This window comes from Sceloporus undulatus, chromosome 6 (assembly GCF_019175285.1).
Source record: "Sceloporus undulatus isolate JIND9_A2432 ecotype Alabama chromosome 6, SceUnd_v1.1, whole genome shotgun sequence".
NCBI classification, from domain to species: Eukaryota; Metazoa; Chordata; class Lepidosauria; order Squamata; family Phrynosomatidae; genus Sceloporus; species Sceloporus undulatus.
The window spans coordinates 149,554,765-149,576,567 of record NC_056527.1 but is presented as its reverse complement, the minus strand read 5'-3'; the positions used below and the strand labels follow the sequence as shown (position 1 = coordinate 149,576,567).

At 45.1% G+C, this 21,803-nt stretch overlaps 1 protein-coding gene across 1 annotated transcript in view; it reads left to right on the top strand.

Moving 5' to 3' along the window:
- The first annotated feature begins 21,310 nt into the window (after window positions 1–21,310).
- The window catches only part of FAM189A1 (family with sequence similarity 189 member A1), a 142,681-nt gene continuing 142,188 nt past the window's right edge, over window positions 21,311–21,803 (top strand). The window contains exon 1 of the mRNA XM_042473992.1: window positions 21,311–21,465. Within this exon, the coding sequence (XP_042329926.1) occupies window positions 21,364–21,465 (102 nt within the window). The 5' untranslated portion in view covers window positions 21,311–21,363. The remainder of the gene's footprint in view (window positions 21,466–21,803) is intronic.

Genomic DNA, 21,803 nt, shown 5'->3' with positions numbered 1-21,803 from the left:
GGTTGTGTGTAATGGCAGCTGGGCACCATGTGGTTCAGCTCTGGCTGTCCATAGCCGCTAGTCAGCCAGGTGGGATTATCCAGGTACCATCCTGACTTGACCCCATGGCTCCAGATTCACCTCAGACCTTGCTCCATAAGGACGTTGTTGTTGTTGTTGTTGTTGTTGTGTGTTGTTGTTTCCAACTTATGGCACCCTATGGAAGCCAGTGTGGGTATAATGGTTTGAGCATTGGACTATGACTCTGGAGACCAGGGTTAGATTCCCAGCTTGACCATGAAACCCATTGGTTGGCCTTGGGCAAGTCACAATCTCTCAACCTCAGGGGAAGGCAATGGTAAACCTCTGAACAAATCTTGCCAAGAAAGACCCATGATAGGGCCCCTTTAGGGTTGCCGTAAGTCAGAAATGACTTGAAGGCACACAACAACAACAAGCCAACGTGGGGTAGTCGTTTGAATGTCAAGGGTTTGAATCACCTCTTGGCCACAGAAACCCACTGGTTGACCTTGGGCAAGTCATACTCTCTCAAAACCCTCAGGAAATCTAGCCAAGAAAATCCCATGATAGGATTGCCATAAGTCGGAAATGACTTGAAGGCACACACCAAGAAGACACGGGTGACACTGTTTTTCAAGTCATTTCACTGATTTACATAGGTCTGAGAAGGCTGCTGTCTTGGCTCAGCCTGTTTTGTTCTGCAGAAAAGCTGACCATTAACAAGACGCACAGCCTGGAGCCTCTTCCCTTCCTGAAGCAATGCGCCGGCAGAATTTTGCAGGCTTCTCTCTGAATATTTCGCCAGCAAGATCCACCAGAGGACAGTGTGTAGCCATGTGCTTTCCCACACTGCGGATTATGGCTCCAAATCTCTCCCTTCTCAGACCAGAAGACTTAAAGGTGATTAATTTTATCTGAAAAGTGCTCCCTACAGCTCTAGTTGGAGAAAGCAGCATCTCTCCTTTCACCCGGATTCTCAGCCTCTCCTTCCTATTATTTAATTTTTGGGGGAAGGAGCACTGACTAATGTCCTGCTCATGTTCGCATCTGTCCCCCCACAACTGTGAAGGCTTTGGTTGTGGTTTCCTTCAGCTCATCTGAAATCATGATGGCTGTTCTAAGAAGGATGTGAGCAAAGAAGGATGGGGCATATGCATGATGTTGCGTGCCATCAAGTTAGCTTTGATTTTCAGGGGTGTCGATGTAGCAAAATGAGAGCATTGCCCCTTGGTAAGAAGTCTGCCTCCCAAATGAAATACGCCTCCAGTCCCTAGATTTCTGTCACCGCAGCAACTTAAACACTTCAGCCAAGCATTTAGAAACAGAGCTTAGGCATCTGAGCAACTGAGGGAATGCCAACGCTGCAAACAGAAGAGTTCTAGATCTTGAATGATTTTCAATGGCTCGCTCTGTACTAAAATACTAGAAGCTTGGGAGACAGGAAGAAAGATTTATTGGGGGACAGAACTCCCCACATTGCACTGGACATAAAGGCGTTCTGGGACTTGTGAGTAGGAAAACAGCTAACAACCCAAATATTTCAGGGGGACATTTGTGTGACCTTTCTCTGATGCACAGGGAGAGGGAGAAGGATGCAGTGAATCATAGAATCATAGAGTTGGAAGAGACCCCAAGGGCCATCCAGTCCAACCCTCTTCTGCCATGCAGGAAATCTCAATCAAAGCACCCCCAACAGATGGACATCCAACCTCTGTTTAAAGACCTCCAAAGAAGGAGACTCCATCACTCTCCAAGGCAGCATCTTCCAATATCAAACATCTCTTGCTGTCAGGAAGTTCCTCCTAATGTTAAGGTTTTCCTGTAGCTTGCATCCATTGTTCCAGGTCCTATTCTCTGGAGCAGCAGAAAACAAGCTTGCTCCCTCCTCAGTATGAAACCCCTTTAAATATATATTATTACTGTCAGGTAGTTCTTTCTAATGCTGAGCTGGAATCTCTTTTCTTGTAGCTTGCATCCATTGCTTTGTGACCTATTCTCTGGGACAGCAGAAAACAAGCTTGCTCCCTCCTCAGTGTGACCTCCCTTCAAGTATTTAAACAGGGCTCTCATATACCTCTTAAACTTCTCTTCTCCCCAGCTCCCTAAGTTTCCAGATCCTTCATCATTTTAGTTACCTTCCAAAAGTCTCCCTCCCAGTGGGGGAGGAAGAGTTATTCCAGGAGAAAAAAGTTCTTCCATGAGATAAAATTTGGACCGATTTCACCATAGCTTATTGCCCTCCAGCCTCAAAATCCAGTCCCTAGGCAGATTGTGCCACATCTAGCACACCACTGATACTTGTCTGCAACATCGATGGGACCCTGAGTCAGTTTGACTTCTTAATTTTAACGTCCTTTTATTTTGAGCGGAGGCTTCTCTCTCACTCAGCCATGCCTTGCTGAGATTTCTGCACCGTCTTTTCCAAAGAGCTCTGCTTAACTGCCTGTGGAGAGGGAAGGCGGCCTGACAGATTCATGCTTTGCTCAGACAAAAACAGATGACACATCATGAATCAGGTGGAGATCCAGCTGTTCCTCTCAAGAGATGCCCATTCGAGGTCACCAGGGCATCCTCCCATCCCTTCTGCTTCTATCGTTTTCTTCACTTGAGTTATTTCTGGAGACTCAGAAGAAATAGGGGGGAGCGGGTAGATTAAACGACAAAGAGAATGAACAAAATGGTAACCCTGAGAGAAAAGGCATTCTGTGGAAGCTGTGCCAGATTCACACAGAAGAGCCTAAATATCTCCAAAGGCACCAGAGGGTTAGGGGTTGGGTTGGGTTAGGCTTAGGTTTCTCTGAAGATGCCAGCCACAGATGATGGCAAAATGTCAGGAAGAAACTCTTCTAGAACATGGCCACAGAGCCTGAAAACCCCACAAAAAACTATGGATTCTGGCCATGAAAGCCTTCGACTTCACACCAGATCCTTTTTGATCTTGGTTGATGGAATCAAGTTTGTGGATCCATTCCTACTCCTGAGTTAGTGGTTTTGTTATTTGTTATATGTGCTCTTTCTTTTTGGGGTTGTCTGTATTTAAAGGAACTGAACTTCCAAGTTAAGAAAAGCAAAAATGGATTGGAGCACCAGTGGACTCTCCACATTCACTGGGGCTCAGGGCCCCCACAAAAGTGGGAAACCTGAGAGAACAGGAATCTCTAGGTCCTACAACACGTCTGTGGTCAACATCTGCTGGAAGTTGACCATCGAATTGTGCTGGAGGACCTATAAATACCTAGAGAAGTGTGAAACATAATCCAGGATGAATCCAGGTTAAACTTTCGTCATTCACACGCATCCCAAATGCACCCGATTGTTTTTTAGGGGGCTACCAAAAACCTCACTTAATCCAGGATAATCGATATCAGGCTTTTCCCTGAGGTTTTTTTTAAAGATTCAGATTGTTGGTAGTGTGACTGTGGCCTGTTACAGACTGCCAAAATAAAGCTGCTTCGGGTCTCTTTGGAGGTATGCTATTTAAATGATGCATGGGTCCTAAGAGTCTGGAGTTCGCACCAAAGCCTCACTCCATTCCTAAGCACTGGAGGGCAGCTTTGGTGCAGCTTCCAGATTCTTAGGATGCATGCATCATTTAAACAGCATACAGTGGTACCCCGGGTTACGAATGTAATCCGTTCCGCGGCGCCATTCGTAACCCGAAATCTTTCGCTAGCCGAAAAAGCCATAGGCGCTAGCGCTAAAAGCCGCGATTTCGTGTGAAAAAGCGCCGAAAAGCACCAAAAAATTTTTCGTAAGCCGAAAAAAAAAACGTAACCCGAAACAGTTTTTTCCTATGGGATTTTTTCGTATCCCGGAAATTTCGTAACGCGGTGATTTCGTATCCCGGGGTACCACTGTACCTCCAAAGAGACCCGAAGCAGCTTTATTTTGGCAGTCTGTAACAGGCCTAAGCAATGCAGATAGACCTAGGATAAAACTTTGCATGCCTTGAACATGTTCCAAGTGCTTTCACATCATCGACTCCATATTTATTTCAACACTTGAATGCGTGAGCAACTGAACCTGCAGAGATGTACATCGATGCAGTTCCATAGTGTGAATAACAAACCTGGAATGTATAAGAGATTATTCACATCACTGCACTAAAAAACAACCTCTGGATGACCCCTTGGTCCTCCAGTACAAGTCTGTGGTCCACTGTGCTGGAAGTTGACCATCGAATTGTGCTACAAATGGCTACAGAAATGTTCTCTCTGGAAATCTCTAGGTCCTCCAGTGCAACTTCTGGTGAATGTTGTGTAAAAAAAAAGCACATAGAGCTGTGGCTACTATAGGTTTACTTGGAAGAGGCAATAATATACATAGCAGTGAGAACATAACACAACATCTAGTCTCAGACAGAGAAAGAGAGAGACAGGGAAGGCAAAAAGAAACCCCTTCCTGCTACAGGATTTGTTCAATTATCTACATGAGAGACACCTGGCCTTTTTTCTCCATTAGGCAATGGCTATACAAATCAAGAATGTTTGTCTCAGGTGGTTGCCATGCTAGCCATTTTAGAGACTACAGCTCACATTCATGGCAGCACAGCAAGGCCTGCAGTTTATCCTATCAGTCAGTCACAAAAGGACTATGCATCCCAGCATACCTTGACATGGAGGACCTAGAGATTCCCAGAGAGAACACATCAGTTGAATCTGTGAATGATCAAATCAGCAGAAGCCAAAGCCACAAATGTTGATGGACGACTCATGGAAACTCCTTTTGCAAAGATAGTGGTATGTTTGTATGCATGCAATGTCTGTCTTTTATATGTCTGAAAACTGAACTCAATGCATAGCCTCCAGAATTTACAAATGAAAACTGGGAAGTGTGTGGCCAGGCAGCATCAGAGTTTAGTCAAGATGGCAACAGTTGTTAAGGAATGGGCAAGCTAGGAGAAACCATGGCTTTTTGCTTTTGCACCAGTTACAGAGGGCAAAATGGTGCCCCCTCTTTTTTCCTGCTGAGTTAAGTGAGTGCAAACTATTTTTGCAATGTAAACCTATTTTGCAGCAACTGAGGACAAAGGAGGAAAATGGGAGAATACCGAAACTGGGACATTTTAAAAATAGTGGGTAAAAGAAGATGGCAGAGGATTAATTGGGACTGTCCATGTCAAATAAGGATAGTTGAAAGGTATGCCAATGTAATGTAAATGTGTGAGTGTGGAGCTGGATATATGAGCCAAGAAAACATGAAGGGAAAGGAAAGACCTGTTGCTCCAAAGTAGAAGTCTATTCAGAATTCATTGGATTGGATTCAAAGCTAGTTTGGTATAAAGTTTGCCTAAAGCTTGTCCAACCACTCAGTTTTACTCTTTGCAAAATCCATTATCGTCATCATCATTGGCTTCCTTTTATTTCCCAATAAAACTTTCATTGCTTAAATGAATTGCATAGATTGTAAACCCTTCGGGAGCCGAAGTGTGCATTTTCATAACACGGCTTTTATGCATCGAGGGTTTTTGAGATACGGCTTGATCTAACTCAAGAATTTTTGTAAAAGGGAAAAAAGGCGTTGGTGACGGAGACAAGTTTGCGTTCGTCTCAAGCACTACCCCTATTGCTGCAGTATTTTGGCTGAAATGATTTTTCCCCAGGACTGAACATTGCGAACTAAATCTGCATGGATGTTTTTTAAAGCAAGGACAGTGTAAGTTAGAATTTGTGATATGTATGGAAGCTTCTGCCTCTCTCTACATACTGGTCTAGTCTGATCTTTGTTGTTGCTTTGTTGTTGTGTGCCTCCAAGTCATTTTCTCTTATGGTGAACCTCTGAGGCTAAGAGAGTGTGACTTGCCCAAGTCTTACCTAGACCAAAATGAATGATCCGCTGCACCCTTCCCAACCTTGGTGCCTTGGGACTACAATTCCCATTGCCCAGATACCCCACTGATCTTGGACGTTAATTAGGGTCATCCCTAGTTAACACTTGGATGAGAGACCACCCATGAATACCAGATGCTGTAGGCTGTATTTCAGAGGAAAGAAACTAGCAAAACCATCTCTTTGAGTATGCCTAGCCTAAGAAAACCCTATGAAGTCAGCTTTGCATCAGAAGGTTTGCCAAATTTCATAGGGCTTTCTTAGGCAAGGGATAATCAAGAGGTGGTTTTGCCAGTTGTTTCCTCAGAAATACAGCTTATAGCAGGTATACAGGTATATACGATTGTAATAAATGTCGACGGAGGGAGGAGAACCCCAAATACTAAAATCTCCTTTCCAACTGTTCTGCAAATAACACCCACAGAAGGCAAAATGGAAAGGGCCCATTTGGACCTTTTCCTCAGCAAACATCCAAAACACAGCTCAGTTCACTGTGTCTCTCCTTAGGAGTAAAATAGGATTTCAAAGCAGAACTTGGTTTTATTGCAACTGCAGGAACAATCCGAGGGTGAGAATGAATTTCCACACCACTCTTCATGGAGGTAGACTAGCGGGTAGCAATGGGCGAGCATACATTTTTCTTTTCTTTTTAATTGGACAAATCGTAAAGGATGAGGATGAGCTGCAGCCTGTGTCCATCGCCTTCCCTTTGCCAAGATCATTGCTTTCTCTTGTCTCCATCCGAGCCATTAGGAAAGGCCTTAATTAAACCAAAGGGCCTCCATGATTTATGGAATGGCCATATAATGGGCTGGTCTGCCAGTAGCTTCCATTTGGATTTCCAAAGCCACCACAATGTGATAATGTAACTAAGTGGAAGAAAAACCATCATGGTTGTGCCCCCCATTTCTTGGCCCTATTGCCCCCCCCCCCTTTTTTTATGTTTTGCAATCTCAGTACTTCTTAGAGAAGACATACATAATTTATTGCAGTAAGAACAGGACAAGCAAGCATGCAATCAAAGTTGTTTTAGCATTACAACCGCAGCTTCCAAGGCTGGCGGTGATTAAGATTTTGTGCCTTCTTCTCTATCAGAAAAGCAATTATTTTAATTGGGTGTCCGGTCTTTGCATGTAGTCCAGGAGAACCTTTTGATTCATTGCTTCTCTTAACATTTAAAGTGTTTGCTGTTACACCAGAATGAGAGGACTGCTGGATGTCTGTATTTTGAAGGTTGGTGTATCTGAGCGCATGGCGCATTTTGGACAGACCAAAGGCAAGGTCCTCCGGACATCATTCATATTCAGCATCCTTACAGGTCAGGATCTAAGGCAAATATGTTGGTCTGGTTTAAGGATGCAAATATCTGCTTACAGTCAGTCCTCTGTATCCTTTTGCACTTTGAACTCAGTTTGAAAAAAAGTGGAGGACAAAAGGGGTGGCTTGTATATAGTGTCTTTTATAGAGTTTTCTTTAGAAGCCCTGAGGAATTTGCAGTAGGAAGAACTCACCCAGGGAAAGGAGTGTTTTGAAAATGCAGCTTAACATGTAGAGAGCTCTTGTAGCACCTTTGAGACTAACTGAAAGAAAGAAGTTGGCAGCATGAGCTTTCATAGACTCAGATGCTTTTAACATGGCCATGGAAAAGTGTTTTGTGTCTAAGGGTCTGCATTGCTGTTCATTCAAGCTAGAGTGATCATCGGTCATGCTAACTGGGGCTGATGGGTTCTGGAGTCCTGAAAAGCATCCAGTTGGGGAAGGATGTTGGAAGCATTTTAGAAACATGCAACTTGACGATGCACATATACACAGCACTTGGTCTGTCATGTTTTTTTGGGGTGAGTGGGAACTGTTTCTAGGTCACTGTGGAAATATCTCCACTGTTTATTTTTTGTGGAAATGGCTTTCCTTTCATCCTTGCAGCAGTAGATAAAGATCACAGGGCAGAGATGACAAAAACCTACTTCAGAGACCATCTGAGTTAAATATTCAACACACAAAGTTGTCGCTCTTGAAATCACCAAGCAGTCTCTGTCGCTGCTAACGGTAGTCATGATGCACCGGTGCGTCCTGAGGAAGACCCATAGGAAAACACAAACATTTTGGAGTAACTCAGTAAATTCCCAGGTTTTGGGTCCAAAGAGCAGCTGAGACGTGCTTCAAAGACATAAGACCAGGCTGACTAGAGGTCCTCCTTTTACCGGACATATCCAGCATTTCAACCTTCTGTCCAGGAGGAATCCCAGAATTTCTTCCATATTGAACGTGCCCAAGAAGCATGAATTTACATTTCTATGAGGGAGGCCGAAGGCTTTCATGGCCAGCACCCATATTTTTTTGTGGGTTTTTCGGACTATGTGGTCATGTTCCAGAAGAGTTTCTTCCTGACATTTCGCCAGCATCTGTGGCTGGCGTCTTTAGAGAATGCCACAGGCGCATGTGAAACGTCAGGAATAAACTCTTCTAGAACATGGCCACATAGTCCGAAAAACATGGTCACCCACTCTGCATAAGCCAGAATTCAGATGTATCCGGCCACCATTTTATGCTCCTTTGCAATTCTTCCCCCCACCCTCCCACTCTTCCTGTATCTGCTGTTTTCAGAAAGTAAACCAAAAGAATTCAGATATAAATATAAAGAGAGCCAGCATGGTGTTGTGGTCTGAGCATTGGACAATGTGTGCATGTATACTGTAGGAATAATGCAGTTTGACACCACTTTAAGGGTTTGTAGCTCCATCCTATAGATTTTTGGGATTTCTAGTTTTACAGTCTTTAGGCTTTTCAGTCAAAGAAGGCTGGTGCTTCACCAAAATACCAATCCTAGGATTCTGTGGGATGGGGCCATGGCAGTTAAAGGGATGTCGAACTGCATTATTTCTGCAGTGTAAGATGCACCTTGTGACTTGGGAGATCAGGGTCGGATTCACCGCTTGGGCAAGAAAACCCACTGGCAAGTCACACTCTCTCAGCCCCAAGAAATGCTTTAGGTTCATCATAAGTTGGAAATAGCTTGAAGGCCTGCCTGCCGATCGATCTATCTATCTATCTATCTATCTATCTATCTATCTATCACAGTGGGCCCTTTGTGTGAGCTATAAAAATCTTTTTATTTCCTGTAGTTTAGTTCTAGGACCCTCCATGAATACTAAAATCTGTGGATGCTGAAGTGGAATTGCATCTAAGATAACATTGAGTGCATTGCAGCTATGAGCCACGCATGGCATATTGTGGTTGTGCATTGTGCATTTCCCAACAGCAGCCAATCATTGACCTGTGCTGTGCAATGTGTCAGTTTTCCATGCAGTGTGTCTCCACATGAGGAGGAGATGTTGGCTTGCAGCCAGCACAATACAAGTGTGAACCTATGTGTGTGTGTGAGAGAGAAAGATACTGTGAGGTCTGTTAAACTTGATGTGGCTTCAGGTATCGTCCTGTATTGATCCATTCCTGGCCATAGTGAGTTTCTCTTCAAGTTAAAACAATGGTACTTGAGCATTGTTATAAACGACATATTCTTCTGCATGCATTTAGCATGGTGTTCCTTGGTGCATCTTTTAACCTCAAGCTTCTGTAGTGGGGTGATGCAATCCTTCAATGAACAAAGATAGCTTTGGACATGAGGAATAATGCAATTACTTGCAAGTTACTAACTGGTTGCATTTATTTTCTGCTTATTTTTTACAACGCAGCCCTTTCGAGACAGAATGTTCTTGGCTCCTCCCCAAGTTTCCCATCAAATCACCAGCGAAAACAGGCCCCTGGATTGGGGTGCGATTCATTTATTATCAGAGGCCTAAACTGGGTAAAATGCAATCTGGTTAATTAAAATTGCATGGATGGGACCCCAAAGTGAGGGTGTGAGGCGGCATGTTTTACCATTCGGCACCAGCATAATAATTTCCATTAAGATTTATAAGGTTTAACCCACCTGTCCGAACCGTTGGAGAGAGAGGCCATGTTTCATTTTTGCTCATTTGTGACAGCCACGTTTGGTAGGATATTAATGGCTCTCTTTCTCAGGTAAAGAATTATAGGCACAAATTCTCTCCAAATTAGGTGTCAATAGTCATAGGTACTGATTAAGTCAGTAGTCATGGGTCCCAATGCCCCCCAAATTGTCATAAGTAACAACTGGTGCCCCCCAAAGACTCCTCTTCCTCTACGAAATAAAATTACAATAGCCAAAAGTGTGATCATGCAATGACTGCAACTCCTGTCATTCTCCAGCATGCATCTGCTGGGAGTTGTAGTCCAAGAACATCAGAGATGCACCCTTAGTAGTTTCACTTGCACAAGTTCCAAAGTATTACTCGGGGCTTGCAAGCTTTGTTAAACATTTACATTTTGACCTAGCACCAACTCAGAAGCAGAATATATCATTTCCAGCAATTAATCCATGGGAGGAAGAAAGGATGTTCATTCACCTGTTCTCTTTTTCCCTTCTTTCCCTTGGCCTGCAATTAACACTCTCTCGTTCCCTTCCTCCTCTCTTCATTCACCCGCAGCTAAACGCTGGGCAATTAACAAGTGGATTGTCGCGTTTGTTCAGATGCCATGATATTGTGGAATATTCTGTAGGCGAAATGCACGTTCCGACCATTATCTTAGGCGGTAATTTTAGCTGAATTGGATTGGAGTGAGGAACGCTTTGACACATTGTTTAAGGTTAATGACCCACTCATTAACAATGCACATTTTGTCATGGAATGGATTAGAATAATTATTTCATTGGAGAAATGAGGACGATTTATCCATTGTCTCATAATAACCGCGCTTATTGTTGGATTTTGAGTGCTGCTTGGTTTTTATTTTATGTGATGCCTGTCCTTAGTTACCAGCAGAATCTGGAAGAGTTCTGTCTTACTCATCTTTTATCATTTTTCCACACTTAGTGCGCTGTGTTTACCTTGTTAGGAATTAATCAGGATGGGAAAAGGACCAAGTATGAGCTCACAGAATATGGAAAATGCATCAGACCAGGAGCGGATTCAAAGTCACTGATGACTGGCTTTGAGCAATCCATTTTGTATCAGTGGTGTATAGCATTATTGCTGGTCCTGTTTACCAAGGAGAGACCTTCTTTTTTTTTTTTTTTTTTGCCATCCATCCTTATTAAATTAGACAAAGCCTTCTCTCTATTCTGTCCTGGAATTGGTTGTAGTTCCAGATCTCTCCAAGACACGAAAAATTCTGCAATGCCATGCAAAAAGATTACATAATTGGATGCACAAATTCTGCAATGCCATGCAAAAATTCTGCAATATTTTTCATGATTTAATCAGTTTTAAGGGGCAGAGTGGCATAGTGGTTTGAGTGTTGGACTCCGACTCTGGAGACCAAGGTTCGATTCCCCTCTCAGCCATGAAACCCATTGGGTGGCCTTGTGCAAGTTGCATGCTCTCAGCCTCAAGGAAAAGCAATGGCAAACCTCCTCTGAACAAATCTTGCCAAGAAAAGAGGGTCGCCATGAGTTGGAAAGGATTTGGAGGCACCCAACAATAGCAAGGATGGTATGCTGTCGGTTTGGTATGTCGTCCAGACAGTTCACAGCAGAATTGGGAATTGAGCCCTACATCATCCAGACTGAATACATGTATTATTTGGCCAGTGCGGACAAGGCCTGAGTGACCGACAGGATTCCAAGCCACCTCTCCTCTGGACATGCTGCCACTTTGCTGAGGTTCTCATTCCATGACAGAAGGATGCTCTTGGCTGACGCCTGATTCTCTGGCTCATTACAGACATCCTCTTGGATAGTTATCACTCACTTGGTACCCTGGGACCAGTATTTTCCTCTCATCTATTATGGTTAAGAAGCAGATAGGACTGTGCTGATTCAGGCTAATGGCATCCGGAGGGACTCTTACCGTGACGATAGCTCCCAAATATCTAATTTCACTATCATAATAAGTCAAAGAGCCCTTTTATCCTTTGGATGTACAAGGAGGGGGGGGGGGGAGAAACACAGTGACTCTTTGGACTCTAAATTATTTCAGCTTCTTTGAAAGCTGGCGGCGAGTTGAAACTCCTTCCCTTTCTCCTTCGTTGATTAAGTCGCCGAATGGATGCCATGCATGCATTGATTTTTATTTTAGCCTGATGACGATTGTCCAGTGCATCCCAGGCTTGCTTTTAATTTGCAGCCCTGCTGTGGAACTGCTTTTGCAAGAGTCCCACTCCGGTTAAGAGGGAAAGAGTAGCCACAGCCTCCTTGGAAATACTGTGTTAAAATCATACACTGGAGGAAAAGAAAATGGTAACTAGAGGCTCACTGCCATACCCCCCTCCCAGAACAAAATTGCTGTTTTTTAAAACACTGTTTTGAATCCATTTGAATGCAGTCCATGGGGACATTTATACACACACACATACACAACATTGTGTTGCGGCTTCCAGACAAGGATATATTAAGCGGTTGGATTCCCTGGTGCACCTTCATAATTGGCCATCCCTTTGTTTGCTTGTGAGCTATTCTAGGAGAGGTGACAATGATGACTAAAATACAAAGTACCGTTGTTGTTGTTGTTGTGTGCCTCCAAGTTGTTTCTGACTTAATGGAAACCCTAAGGTGAAGCTATCATGGGTTTTTTTTTTTTTTTTGGCAGATTACTGCAGAGCGGATTTGCCCTTGCCATCCTCTGAGGCTGAGAGAATGTGACTTGCCCAAGGTGGGTTTCCATGGCCGAGCCGAGATTCAAGCCCTGGTCTCCAGAGTCATAGTCCAACACTCAAATCGCTACATCATGCTGGCTCTCCCTCCAACTATCTTGATCTGAAACAATCCAATGTGCTGAGCACTAATCCCCAAATAGGTTCAACAGTTTGGACAATGCCTTTGAAGTTTTGGCTAAAAACTGGGTGAGATTCACTGCACCGTCTGGTTGACTTCTATCCACACGACATGTCCATTATATCGTGACCATTACTCCACAATGAAAACTATGGTTTCTGGTGCTTCCCATGTATTAGAGCAGTGAATCCACTCTGAGGGTTGGAGGAGGGTACCAAGGTCTTGAATCTAGTTGGGGGGAATCGAATTCAGCACCTTGGCCAACTCCTTTAAAGTTCTAGTCTAAAACCCATTGATCTGAAATCTATCTGCCCACCGCTGGATGTCATGTGCTGACTGAATTTAGCTCTGAGAGCCAAAACTTCAATGTAAAACAGCAAGCTTGATCCAAACGCCAAAGTAGTTAACAGCATGGTGATGTTGTTAGGACTGGAGCAATTCGATTGCACAGTACAATAAAAGCACAAAGCAATGGTTTTTGAGTGCTCAAACCCTCATAAAATCATAGTCATAGTTCCCAGACAAGCCTGTTTTCTCTTGTACCAGGCATTCCCATGGAACTGGCTTTGGCAATTCTCAGTGCCTATTTCCTCCCTTATGAGTGCCAACATGGCGCATTGGTTTGAACATTGGAGGCCAGGGTTTGAATCCTGGTTTGGCCATGTAAACCCACTGGGTGACCTTGGGTACATTATACTCTCTCAGCCTCAGAGGATGGCAATGGCAAATCCCCTCTGAAGAAACTTGCCAAGAAAGCCCTGTGATAGGTTCACCTTAGGGTTGCTGTAAGTCAAGAAAACCCTATGATAGGGTTGCCATTAGTCAGAAATGAATTGAAGGTGCACAGCAACAACAACTACAACAAATTCACCTCTCCTTCCCCTCTGCTCATTAATAATCCACAAGACAGATAACCATTCCCTTCCACCAAGCACCACCAAAGGCACGACATATCCCAGCATCCAGTGACATGTAACAGAACATGGAAAGCCTAAATGGCTAGCAAGCATGGCAAGGATTTTGAGGACTTGGGTCCTGACGCTGGATGAATTTGGCATGTCCTTGCACATTGTAACTTTTATTCCTAATTTAGGATGGTAGCTGCTCTTCATTTTTGTTGCTGTGTGCCTTGAAGTCATTTCTGACTCATGGCAACTCTAAGGCAGGTTTATCATGTCCAATGCTCAAACCGCTGCACCATGGTGTCTCATCCGCTCTTTCCTCACACCAAAAACTATTTGAATTGAGGGATGGCACTCTGGAGGGAGATGGAACATGGCATTCCCGGAAAGTGACACTCTCCCTTTGTTGCTCGAGTTGAAAGATGGCTGCAGACTTTGATTCCGCACTACCCCCATTTTGCAAATCGGGTGCTTCTATTTTTAGGAAACCTGTCTGCAGCTCTGTTAAGCAGACAGCTGCACAGTCCTCAGGTCATTTTGCAGGGGAACGATTTGCTACCAAACAAGAATGATGCACTATGCCTCTAGCAGAAAATGGAATGTGCAAGTGAAATTGCTTTTCCGGCGACAGTTGCAATTCCATTTTTTGTGTGTGGGGGGAGAGGAAGGGAATGGTCCAAGGACAGTTTCCTTTGTGAGTAATACTTGATCCTTGGACAAGACAATGACAATGGCTCTTAATTTGCCCTCCCCTTGAAGATGCTGGTCTTCATCTACCTGGTGTGAAGGCTCCAATAATATAGAGGGTGATGTGTACTGTTTTGTCCTTTCTCTCTGTCCCAGCAAACCAGGGGAGAGAAGCTGTTTCTGTGACTCTGTCCAAAACAACACTTGTTGTTGTTGTGTGCCTTCAAGTCATTCCCACGTTATGGCGACCATAAGGTGAACCTGTCACGTGGTTTTCTTGGCAAGTGTCTTCAGAGAGGGTTTGCCATGGCCATCCTCTGTGGCTGAGAGAGTATGACTTTCCCATGGTCACCCAGTGTGTTTCATGGCTGAGCTGGGATGCGCACCCCGGTCTCCAGGCCAGAGTCATAGTCCAATGTTCAAAGAGCCCTGACAAGTGAAAGCGAGTGCAGCTTAGTGGTTACCCTTAAATATTTTGCAGATGAACACTGGACTCCTATTGGAGACTTGCATCTTCATAAGTGGACTTAACTGCTTTAACTGCCATGGCTCAGTGCTATGACATTTTGGGATTTGTAGTTTGGTGAGATATTTGGCCTCCTCTGTCAGAGAGCTCTGGTGCTCCACCAAACTACAAATCCCAGGATTCCATAGCATGGAGCCATGGCAGTTAAAGTGGGGTCAAACTGCATTAATTCTGTAATGTGGCTGCAACTTCAAGATAATTACACGAGTGAAGGATTTGCATCCAGTATTCACTTCGATCCAGTGATGGAAATCCTGAATGATGTTGGTCCCCAGATGTTGTTATTGGTATAATTATTGATATCCCTTTTTTCTCCTTAAGGCAGCTTACAAATGAAAATAAATGCAATGTTGTTAAAAGTACCAAAAGATCGACATTTAAACGTTGCTGTTGTTGCATGGCTTCAAGTCATTTCCAACTTATGATGACCCTTAAAGTGAACCTAGAGGGACAGTGTGGTGTATTGGTTTGAGCATTGGACTAGGAGACCAGGTTTGGCCATATAAACCCATTGGATGACATTGGGTAAGGCACACTCTCTCAGCCTCAGAGGAAGGCAAATCCCCTCTGAAGAAACTTACCAAGTAAACCCTATGATAGGTTCGCTTTAGGGTTGCCATAAGTCAGAAACGACTTGGAGGCAAACAACAGCAACAACAATATAGCTATAAACAAACCATGTTAAATGATTTTATAGTTCTACTAGTGTTTTTAGCTTTCTTGTTAGAACATTCTCCATTATTCTTGACCGCCTTCCATTTTGCGGTGCCTTGCTTTTGCAATCATACTTTGCTGTCATTGGTTTTTTTTGGCCAGATTTATTCAGAGGTGGTTTTGCCACTTCAACTTTCTCCGAGGCTGAGAGCATGCAACTCGCCCAAGGATACCCAGTGGCTTCCACATCTGATTAGAGATTTGAACTGCATTATTTCTGCAGTGCAGAACTGGGGAACGTTTTCCAGCTTGCAGAGATTGAGTCCAGAGGCCTTTGGTGACCTTCTGAGTTTCTGTTATTAGCTCCAAGTGCTTTGGCTCCCATTAAAATCACATGGCAACCATTTCAGAATCCAAAGCCGGGCAGAGGTGAACTTTTGAATGGAAGCAGACAGAGTGGCACACAATGCAGAATTATACTGAGTGATTTGGGATCAAGGATGATGCCCAGCAATTCGGAAGGTGCTCGCACGAAGCCCGATGACCGATAAGAGAACGGGTGGCATGATCCCATCTTCTGATTTCTCTTCTACAAAGAGAACCAAGAAAGGGGTTGAAGGGGAAACAGAATTTATTTTTTAAACGGCAGCTAAAGAATGTGACACAAAGGGGGGCTATTTCTTCCATTTTGTTCCAAAGACCTCATAGAACTGGGGGGGGGGGGGAATTACCCAATTATCTTAACTGTTCTTCTCGCCGCTCTTCTTTTTTCCAGTTCTCTCTTGCTGCTGCTGGTAGTGCTTTGTTTTATTGGTCATTGTTGCCTAATCGCTTGATCATCGTCTTTTAAGGGAAAAGTGTCGCTTGGGTCCAAAGGGCAGCATGAAAGTCAACGGATGGCGCCATCCAGTTTGTGTCTACTGAGAAACAAGTCACACTGAAATTGAAGGCTTTCATGGCTGGCATCCATAGTTTTTTGTGGGTTTTTCGGGCTCTGTGGCCATGGTCTAGAAGAATTTATTCCTGACGTTTCGCCAGCATCCGTGGCTGGCATCTCCGCAAAACGTCAGGAATAAAATCTTCCAGAACATGGCCACATAACCCGAAAAAACCCACAAGAAACCAAGTCACATTGAGTTTGTGTCAATGAGCCAAGTTGGGCCTCATCTGCATTGCAGAATGAATGAAATGTATTACGGTCAATGACCAGCACAAACAATACAATGTTACACAAAATGGCACAATGACCAGTGTAAAAAAAAAGTGCAAGGGGTACAAATACAAAGGAAAAGCAGCATGGATATGCCTCAGACAAGGGTTATCAGATACCTGGATAAATACTGTTCCACGTCAAGTTTTATCAAAGTTCTCAATGGTTCAGAACCTACACAAATTCTAAAAGCTATATAGGCCTGTTACAGACTGCCAAAATAAAGCTGCTTTGGGTCTCTTTGGAGGTATGCTATTGAAATGATGCATGCATCTTAAGAATCCAGAAGCTGCACCAAAAGCTGCACTCTGGTGCTTAGGAATGGAGTGTGGCTTTGGTGCGACCTCCGGACTCTTAGGACCCATGCATCATTTAAACAGCATACCTCCAAAGAGACCCAAAGCAGCTTTATTTTGGCAGTCTGTAACAGGCCATAATAAACTATTCAAATAGTAAATGAGAATCTTAAAATGAAAATTAAAACAATGTTCTGCATCGGCAAACTATTGCAGCGACGCAAAAACTTGCCGCCTTGTCTGTAATCCCTGGCTAATGTTAGTCAGTGTCAGGTTTACCTGGTATTTTCGTAAGACTGATACTATAAAACATTGATAAGAAACAAGGAAGTCCCTCAAACAAGGGTTATCACATATTAGGATGAGTGATAATATCAACTTTAGTCAATTTTATCAGTAATTCAAAACCTAGATAAATTCAGAGAATGATATGGAAAAAGGACCATTCTGCACTGCAGAAGTAATGCAGTTTGGCACCACTTTACTTGCTGTAACGCCATCCTAGGGATTCCTGGGATTTGTAGCTTGTTTTGGCACCAGAGCTCTCTGTCATAGAAGGCTAAATAACAAAACTACAAATCCCAGAATTCCATAGCATTGAGCTATGGCGGTAATCAATTCTGCAGTGTAGATGCAAACAGGAACCCAGAGCAGATTCATTGCCTCATTGACATGGCAGCCACTGTAGTAATATTATTATTATTATTATTATTATTATTATTATTATTATTATTAATAATAATAATAATAATAATAATAATAATAGTTTATATTTTCCTGGCTCACCCAGGTGGATCGAGGCGGGATTACAGTCTGCTAAAATACATACATCAATACTTAAAATACATATAAAAGCACATCAATAAAACTGATAACAATTAATCTTTAATAAAAGTATTGTCCAGATAGTATGGGACTGCAACAGCCAAAGGGCAGACTGACTACTATATGGATATATGGATGGACGGAGGGATAAAAAGCTAGATGGGTGGATGGCCAGTAGTAGTCTGTCTGTCCATTGGCTGCCAGCCAGTATGGCCACTGATGGAAGTTGCAATGCACCAACTGTCTAGACAGCCGCGCTTTGGCTAAACATAAGGGATGACTAGGATCTCAACTTTTAAAATATGGAAGTGGAAATCTCCCCAATAGCCATCCACTGCTGCTCCTCCCAATGGCGGAGATCTTCGAAAAAGGAGACGGAGCATAAACTGTTTGCTAGAAGTTACATAACAATTGCACATTGCTGTCCCGCTATTGAATTGTGACATTGTCCAGTTCAATGTGCAACTGAATGCGCGGTGTGGATCTTTAGTTACGATGCATGATCTGCAGTGGATGCACATGCGTAACTCTTTCTACAACCTTGAACTGAGTCTTGATGTTTCACATTGGACAAAAAATGTCCGACCATGGTGTGTAGGACCATGGTGTGTAAAACAGCACTATGGGCCTTGTAGGCTGGCTCCACAACTGTAGCTTGGTAGACTAGGCCAGGTTTTAAGAGAGATGGAGGAGAATAATGAATTATGCCTTCTCTGGCTGATCATCAACAGCAAAAAAAGACTTTGCTCTTTGGTATGAAAATAGGAGCCTCCTTCTCTTTATTGAAAGGAAGCAAAGACGAATTCTGGTAAATCCTTGGAGCAGAATCTGCAATTAAGGAAGCCATGCAGCCAGAAAGGATGCGTAGAGGACCATTGAGATACTCTCCCATTACTCATCTCCAACTGATCTTATTAATTTTCCCTCTGAACGTTGGGCTGCTTGTGCTCCCTCCTCCATGAGAAATTGCAGAACGGATGGAATGGTGAAAGGGACTAATAAAAATAACTCTGGAGATATTAAGTCTCCACTGCTCAATGCAAAGGGAATTGGTTCTTTACCATTCCAAATTTTCATTAGCCGGTCATCAGTCAGATGCAATCAGGTTTTGTTATAACTCATCCTCTGCAAAGGCAGATATTGTTCCAACTGATGATCAGGCTAATGTTCTCTTCTCTGCCCAAAGCAGCACGCTGGCAGATCATTATGGCAAGGGGAAATCTGGTTGTCTGTCTGTCTCAGGGAGGGGAATCACACAGTCCTCCAGATGTCATTGGACTGCAATGCCCAGTATTCGTCGCTGTTGGATGTGGGGCCGAGGCAGCTGGGAGCTACAGTTCAATAACATCTGGAGACTTTGCCTGCCTGCTTACCCATGTACCCACACACCCATCTGGCTTTTTATCCAGCCACATATCCACGTCTTTCTGGCCATTAATCTGTCCACCCATCCATCGATCCATCCAAATATCCATCCATCCACTCACATATCCATGCAGCAGTCTCTCTCTCCATCTACCCATCCACCCACATATCCATCCGCATATTGATATACCATCCACATATCCATCCATCCGCCCACATATCCGTGCAGCAGTCTGTCTGTCCATCTTCCCATCTGTCTTTCCATCCATGCACCATCCGTCCATCCACATATCCATATCCATCTACATATCAATGAACCCATCTGTCTGTCCAGCCATCCATGTGTCCTTACATGTGTTCATCCATCCATCCACATATCTGTATCCATCTACATATCCACACACCCATCTGCCAGTCCATCTGTCTGTCTGTCTGTCCATCCATCCATCCTTCCTTCCTTCCTTCCTTCCTTCCTTCCTTCCTTCCTTGTATCTAGATATCCATATCCATCTGCACATCCATGTCTTTCTGGCCATTCATCTGGCAGTCCACATATCCATCCACATATCCATGCAGCAGTCTGTTTGTCCATCTACAAGGACAAGCAATGGCCCTTGTGCTGCACATTATGGCCAAAGGGCTTGGAAGGGCAGCTTCTAACTGAGGCAGTGGCTCAGTGTTGGCATCTTTTCTTTCTCTCATGCCCTGGAGAACTGTGGACAAAAATTGTGCCACAGAGGCCAGTCCGGCAAAAGAGATTTTGGAGGGACTTCACGTGTGTGTGTGTAAATCTTTGGTCCTTCAGACATCTTGGGCTGGGATTAAAGTATCGTTCACTGCCACGCAAAGGGCTATTTTGCAGAATCATACATTTGGAAGGAAACCCAAAGGCTGTGCCGCCCATCTCTTGCCAAGGCAAAGAGGAAACTGTGGTGCCCTTGATAGACAGCTTTAGTTTCAGGTTCTTTGTTGATGATGTTGTGCCTTCTGGTCATTTCTAACTTATGGAGAAGTCAGTGTGACTGGTACATGGGGTTTTCTGGGCAAGATTTGTTTAGAGGAGGGTTGCCTTTGAGATCTGTAGTGTAGTGTAGTGTAGTGTAGTCTCCCTCCTTGGAGGTCTTCAAACGGAGGCTGGATGGCCATCTGCTGGGGATGCTTTGATCTTGATTTCCTGCATGGCAGAATGGGGTTGGACTGGATGGCCCTTGTGGTCTCTTTCAACTCTATGATTCTATGAGTGTGACTTGTCCAAGGAAGATGATCTGTCAAAGACTGAACCACTTGCATCCCTCTTTGGGGTCCTCCCTTGTTCCTCCTGCCCCTTCTTGACCCACAGTTTGCCTTTCCAAAAAGGAGGAAGAGGAAGTAGCCAAGCCCTTCAGGGGATCTTGGCCGAAGCTGGCAAAGCGGCAGTTCCCAATGAGGGCATAAGAGGCATCGCCAGCCTCTCTGCCTCTGCACCTGAGGCACCCACCTGAGGGAAAGGAGAGAGAGAGAGAGAAAGAGGAAAGGGAAAGAAAGGAAAAGGAAGGAAGGAGAGAGAGGGGGGAAGGGAGAGAAAGAGGAAGAAAGAGGAAAGGGAAAGAAAGGCAAGGAGAGAAGGAAGGAGACAGGGCAGGGCAGGGCAGGGCGGGCGGCGTCTTGCTTCTGGTGCTGGGCGCAGGGCTCGGGAAGAAGGGCCAGTCCTCCTGGAGGAGGCCCAGCATCTGGACTGGGGCTGATGGTGGCAGCGGCAGCAGCAGCAGCAGCAGCCGCGAGGAAGGCCCGGCGTGGGGCTCCCCGAAGGCTGCGCCTGAGTCCCCGCTGCCTCCTGCCAGGCTCTGCCAGGTCCCTCTGGGCTCCGCAGAGAGAGAGAGAGAGAGAGGGGCAGCTGGGAGCCCTGGACCCTCATCCAAAAGGAGGAGGGGGAGGAGGGGGCGTGTCCTTGGGGGCGGGGTCTGGAGGAGGCGCAGAGAGATCCTCCTCGTGGCAGCAGCAGCAGCAGCAGCAGCAGCAGCAGCAGCAGAGGACCAGCCTCCTCCTCCTCCTGGAGCATCCTTCTTCCTCTCCTGCATCCGCGGCGCCCGAGGGAGCCATGGCAGGGGCAGCCTCCCTCCGCTGGGGCCCTGCTGCTGCTGCTGCCGTCCCAGTCCCCCGGGGGAGCCCTGCCTGAGGAGGAGGAGGATGCCCCTGGGCTCGTCCTGGGCGGTGGGGGTCCGGGGCTGGGCTCCGGGGGGTCTGGGCGGGGGCCGGGCTCCGGGTCCCCGGCTGCTGCTGGCGCTGGGAGTGGCCCAGATGGGGCTGGGGGGCCTCGGGGTGGCCCTCTCCTTCGCCGCCCTGGCCCTCACCACCTCCGCCCGCGTCAGGCACTCCTGCCCCTTCTGGGCCGGCTTCTCGGTAAGGAAGAGGGATGGGGAAAGGGAAGGAGGAGAGCAGACGGGGAGAAGGGAGAGGGAAAGGAGAGAGGAAGGGGAGAAGGAACGAAAGGAGGGAGGATGGATAGATGGACAGATGGAGGGAAGGAAAGGAGGGAGGGAAGGAAGGAAGGAAGGAAGGAAGGAAGGGAAAAGAAGGGAGGGAGGGAGGGAGGGAGGGAAGAAGGGAGGGAGGATGAAAGGGAGGGAGGGAAGGAATGAAGGATGATATAAGGGAGGAAAGGAGGGATGGAAGGGAGAAAGGGAAAGAAGAAATGAAGGATGATATAAGGGAGGAAAGGAGGGATGGAAGGGAGAAAG